The sequence below is a fragment of the Antennarius striatus genome, chromosome 14 (genome assembly GCF_040054535.1).
Source record: "Antennarius striatus isolate MH-2024 chromosome 14, ASM4005453v1, whole genome shotgun sequence".
Taxonomy (NCBI): domain Eukaryota; kingdom Metazoa; phylum Chordata; class Actinopteri; order Lophiiformes; family Antennariidae; genus Antennarius; species Antennarius striatus.
The window spans coordinates 3,634,705-3,640,530 of NC_090789.1; the positions used below are offsets into that span (position 1 = coordinate 3,634,705).

Here is a 5,826-nt window from a genome sequence, read left to right on the forward strand (position 1 = left end):
AAAGATTCTGATGAACAAGGATTAAATCATATCGCTTCCTCAAGATTCCACCACTTTTCTTTTGATAACGCAACAGCTTGAGAACACAACTCATCATATATAGTGTGCTTTTATTGAAAAGGTGCCATCAAAGACGCAGCCCTATATCAACGAGGAAACTGCAAGAAACATAAGGCTAAATTGAATATTTTGAAATGGAAGACACTAAATGCTTAACTGGATGACGTCATATTGCTAGGGGGAGACTGACGTGAGATTAGAAATGCAGATTATTTCATAACAGCGTGCAGGTCTTTACAAACACCAGCAGTAGGAATGTTTTTTTTTCTTTTCTAAAAAGCTGGGTTAATTCTTTGTTCGACTCAGTTCCTCCGTTTGTACCTTCTTTACAGTGTCCCATATGCAGCTGGGATGACAATGTCCTCCTAATCTGCCACAAAACAGAAAGAGAAAACAAGACCGACAGAAACAAGACCTGTTTAGGCACTTTAAAAATCATTTCCTCAATTGTTGCTACAGTTCAGTCTTTGCTGCTGCCTGGTGAATAACACTGGAAGTGCAGAAAGTCTCCATGCACTGATCCATCCTCTGACTTGTTCAGAAAAGGCTACTATTGCTTTTTTGAGGCCACTGCACCAGTAGATCATCCCGCAATGGATGGCAGTAAAAGTTGTCTCTACAATTTCACCCATCAGACCTCTGAGGTTAGAACCAAGTGATTTGTTAAATGTCCTTTCACTGTTCTGGCTGCGATGTGAAAAAATCATCTGCTCGGAACACGCTGGGTATCTCCTGACGCTGACGCTGTGCTGGTCTTCTTGGGCTGGCCGGTTTCTGTTGGGGACACAATACATCAAAATCTCAAATGCTTATCGGAATATTTAGAACTACGAATTCACCCGTACAACACGGATCACTCACATTTAAAAAGCCTGGGACGCTCATTGTCCGGAGGATCTTCTTGAAAGCACCTGGTAGCGTTCCCAGCTCTCCCTCTGCTTGTGCCACCTGCTCCTCCATCGCGCTGACGTTGGCTCCCACCATCTTTACAAAGGCCTGTAGTTTCATAAGGTCATCACCGCAAAGAAGTTGATAAACATGAGATTCTTTATAGAGTATCATTTAAAAAATTTCACTGTAACATTAAGGTAAAACACACGCAAAAAAAGAAAGGTGATTACTCGGTGATGCAAACAAATAAATAGGCAGTACTTGTTTCAACTTTAATTTGATCAATTCTGAAAATTAGGCACATGTTTAAAATAACTGATTACAAATGCTCAAGAGATTTAAATAAGCAAAAGCCATATTATAATGAATAATACATAATATGAAGATTAACTAATAATAAATTAAAATGTTGAAGCGGATCCCGGCAAATGTGTTTTCTCAAGTAATGTTTATTCAGAGTAATTCAAATGGATTTAATATTTTAGGGATTTCAATCAGGACATTTTAAAAAACGACAACATCTTAACCCACATCCAAAGAAAATCATATTTTTTGATAACTCTCAAGCTATTGATGATAAACATATGAACCATGTTAAGAATAGGTTTCCAGGATGAAGGAATGAGGTGGTAGCTCTGAGAAATTCCTACATTGGATTTGAAAACTGGGACTAGTGTTTACCTCAGTTATTAGACAATGAAACGGTCAACCAATAAAGATTACAGTACTTGTGCCTAATATCTCTAAGATAGTGAGGAGGATATTGCACTTAGTTAACTGTGAAAACATTTTCTAATATCCTGTTTACATTCCATGTTTCCTGATGCATTCATTTAAGAACTCTGTTTATTTTACAGTCTGCTCTGACCACAGAACACCATTGTCGGGATAAAAAAGAGTGCTTCAAAAACACATAACTAAATAGAGAGCAACACACAAATTTGTGGAGCTAAAATAATCACTTACCTCTAACTTATCAATTCTTCTGTAAATTTGTCTCATTTCATCAGATTTCTGCTGGATTTGAGGTAGATTTTCATTCACTATCTGAGAGGTATCATTGCGGATCTGTTGCGATGACACACAAATAAAAGAGAAACACAGATGTAATGCAGTGAAAATAACATACAGGGCACACACACACTCCTTTGTCATGTCTAATTGGCTTACCATATCCAACATTCCGACGAATTCATCTACTCTGGTCAGCATTTCTTCCAAGCTTTTTTCCAAACATAGGATCTAAAGGAGATATCAACAAACATGAACTCATTGCATGATATGCCTCATACAGACTCTTATACTTGTGTTTACAGGTTTTTGAACTTAAGTCCTGCTCACTGCTTATAGCTGGAATTCAGCAATATGTTTTTAAATGGAGTCAGCGAGGGCCAGAACACAGCAGCCTCTGAACTCATGATCCAGCTAGAGAACTCAGAAACTCCAACAATGTCAAGCGGCGCAACAGCAATCCGGTCAGGCAAACATTATCAGCGATTATTCAATTAAAAAAACTATTTGTCTCCAAGGGGCAAAGGAAGTCACATAAAGCAACAGTATTGGTGCAAAAGAAAACACTATCAAGTCCCTTCCCTGAACACCGCTATTAATCACATGTCAGCGCAGCGATTTGTGATTCGCTCACAATTACTAACCAGAAAACAAGACATATGAACTCTGGTCACATGGTTGAATAATGAATGTCATGGTGTTGGCATTAACAAAATTAAAATCCGTTTACAGGCATTTCCGTTGGCCTTCGGGTTGCTAAAAGAAGAAATGCGTATTCTATGAAGCATATGGCCCACATTGTCACTGTTGCCATGGTGATGTAAAATACTTAAAACCTGTGTGCAATGGGCTGCGATCCCACGGGATGACATCATCCAGAGGTCATGCCAGTTCATGAGGAAGAGAATTACAGCTTTAAACAAAGCTGACGGGAAACACACCGATTCACGGTTGTATTACAGTTGTGTCATTATGCCTATGTTTTTATGTTTTGCTCGTAAAAATACTCATATAACTGCCTTGTTCCTTGTACCTGTGTTCTGTTTTTTTTAAATATATATATATATACTTGTTTTTTTTTCATCTTTAATGGCAACAAGAGCATTCTATTCATTTTAGTTCCTGTATTTGTCACAGACAACCAATAAAAATAAATTAGGAACCAAAACTCTCATATTTCCATATTAATCAACCCACACAAGTAAATTTGTATCAACAGTTGTGTATTTTTAAATCTCTTGAACGTCGGTCACTCCATTCATTTAGCGGAGCTACTTGTTAGCCCCAAACCCCGCAGTAACACCTTTCACCGGGCTAAAGCTAACGGGGTGACCCGAGTGTAGGCGGCACCAGCACGGACCTCTTCTCCCGCTGTCGCCCGGATGTAGGATGAGTAGGCGAGGGCGGCGTGTCTCACAACTTCGTCGTCCTGCTCTGTGCTGTGCCGGTCGGACGTCCCGGGCTCCGCCGCCTCGTTCGGGCTGGGGCTCGGGGGGTTAGCGTTAGCCGCTGCGCCAAAGCTCGGGCTCTGGGACACGGAGCCGCTGCTCAGGATCTCGCTGACCATCGACAAGCTGCTCGTACTCTGCGACACGATCCCGCTGTCTCTGCTGATTTCCGCGCTGGACTCCTCCAGGGGCGACAGAAGGCCTACCCTGTCTCCTCGATGGAAGTCCATCCTGGCTTTTCTGTCCCACTGCCGTGTTTTGCCTTGTCAACTGACTTGGGTCACGTGACGTGCGGACTACGGTGGCTCACGTGTGGCAAAAATAGTTTAGCGCATAAAGTTATTTGTTACTGTATACCCCTGTCAGACATCACTTTTTCATAATTGTGCATAGGTGTGCAACAGTTTTAAATTGTTTGGTCAATTAATATTTTTCTAATATTGGAAAAATATTGAAAAAAAAAATACAAAAAAAGCTGTATTTAGCAATTATGTTAGAAGTGAACCTGACCAGATCTCTTTCAAAATATTCATTCCCAACTCATATTTTTTCAAAATCAAAATTTAGTGCCAGTTTTTTTTTAGATATTATTTCTGTAAAACAAAACCAAATAAAAGGGGTAATCACACAAAATCTAGCTGTTGCTGTAGTAAAAATTGTGCAGTCTTTACAACATGCCAGGACTACACTGGATGATCAGGACAGTTTCTCAAGGTTTGCAACATTCACCCAAGCATGTTTTCACTTACTGAGCGGGGTGAGTAGTAAACTGAACTTCACTGTACCCTTCAAACAGTGTTTGATTTTTCAAAATTCTCCAAAGTTACCTTCATTTACATTTTTAAAATGACGTTGAAAGATGCAAAGTCAATAATTTCATCATAAAACACTTTAATGTCTTTAACATGAATTACAACTATGTAGCTTTGAGTCTCAAGTTAGCAAGGAGAGAAACTTAGTCACTTACCAAAAAAAAAAAATTGCTTCAGCCAAATATCTGTAAAACAAACATGGGTGTTCATGGGAGATCATACTGTATACTGCTAATAAGTATTATGAAAAAAAGAACGGTTTAAATCTGCATTTAGGATGCATTCTCAACTGGTTATGAGGCATAAAAATAACTTAAAAAGGAAACGATTACTTTGGCTGATTATATATTTAATCGTCCAAATATAAATGCCTGATAATTTATCTTTAGAAACTATCATGGTATTAATTTAAAAAAAGCAAAACTTTGTGCTCTGATAATTATCTATACTGTACTGTAATTATCATGTGGCGCCGTGTCATTCCAAACCTGGCCAGCAGGTGGCAGCCAGAATTACTACATGATGGATCTGATGCAGTGGAGCACTAGGGAAGTTTTAATGGAAGGTTTATCACACATTTCCCCACACAAATTATCAAATAGAGTAATTATCTGTCGAATAAGCAATTACTTACCTTCACTATAACATTTTAGGTCAGTCAATACACTCCAAATGAATAATTACTGGTGCAGTCTGCAGCCAGCAACCGATTGGTGGGGATTGGATGATCCATTAGGTGTTTTAGCAGTGCAGTATCTTGAGCACACACAGCTGACAAACATTCATTAGCAGAGAGGTGAAAGGAGCTTGTTCCAGCTGGAAGACCTCCTGACCCAGGACAAAGCTGCATTCCTGCTGCACTTCCATGTTGAATTTATTGGCTGTGGTTAACAGCCAGAAGATGAAGACTAATCACAAAAAAAGGAATTCCAGCCAACAATAATCCATCTCCACTCTCTTACATCAATGAAAAATGGTTTTGTGACGACACGACGTGGGAATCCTTGCTGCCCTGTTCACTTTCACCTTCAACAATGCCTCCAACAGGGAAACAAACAAGAGTAGGGTTCACGGATGAGTTCATCCACGAGTAGACATTATAAATACCAGTGCGGTATTTATAATCTACCTGATTACTGTGAATATTCAAGGTATGAGTGTCTCTGCAGAATGACAGATCTACCAGTAACAGTGAGTCACATGTTTTGGGATTCTGTTTTTTAAAAATTTTCAGATACTTTTATGAGGAAATTAGGATGTTAGCCTCTAATACGACCGTTTGCTTTGCTGCCTACAGCTTTAGAGAAGTATTTATTTGTGGTTCTGCAAGGTTGAAAACAAAATTCAATAATTTTGTGTTTGTTGTGGCTGTTTGTTTCTGTTGAATCTGCTTTTTCTGTGACGAGAGGGTCCAGATGAAATTATAACTGATGTGATTTAAGCAGCCATAACTGCGGAACTCATGTGGTGAAACTGAGGATTTAAAATGTAGTTCAACTATGACAAAATCAAGCATTCATCAGCAAAACTTAATGTTATTCATTATATATCACCATCTTCAATTTCAAAATATTATTCCATGACAAAATAGCTTTTCTTATTAT

General features: G+C 38.9%; 1 protein-coding gene across 1 annotated transcript; it reads right to left on the minus strand.

Annotated features, from left to right (window-relative positions):
• Positions 1–93: 93 nt before the first annotated feature.
• bloc1s4 (biogenesis of lysosomal organelles complex-1, subunit 4, cappuccino) lies at positions 94–3,673 on the minus strand. The gene is made up of 5 exons (XM_068333175.1): positions 3,323–3,673; positions 2,122–2,193; positions 1,918–2,019; positions 922–1,056; positions 94–834 (listed from the first exon to the last, which is right to left on the minus strand). Exons 1-5 carry the CDS (start codon positions 3,638–3,640, stop codon positions 736–738), a joined length of 726 nt encoding a protein of 241 aa, XP_068189276.1. The 5' UTR covers positions 3,641–3,673; the 3' UTR covers positions 94–735.
• Between the last annotated feature and the right edge of the window lie 2,153 nt (positions 3,674–5,826).

Excerpts from the sequence above, each read along its gene's own strand:
- bloc1s4 (XM_068333175.1), bottom strand. The coding sequence starts at position 3,640 with ATGGACTTCCATCGAGGAGACAGGGTAGGCCTTCTGTCGCCCCTGGAG. Across the intron at positions 2,194-3,322 it reads GGGCGACAGCGGGAGAAGAG|ATCCTATGTTTGGAAAAAAG; the intron begins GTCCGTGCTGGT and ends TATCTCCTTTAG. Across the intron at positions 2,020-2,121 it reads TCGTCGGAATGTTGGATATG|ATCCGCAATGATACCTCTCA; the intron begins GTAAGCCAATTA and ends TCATCGCAACAG.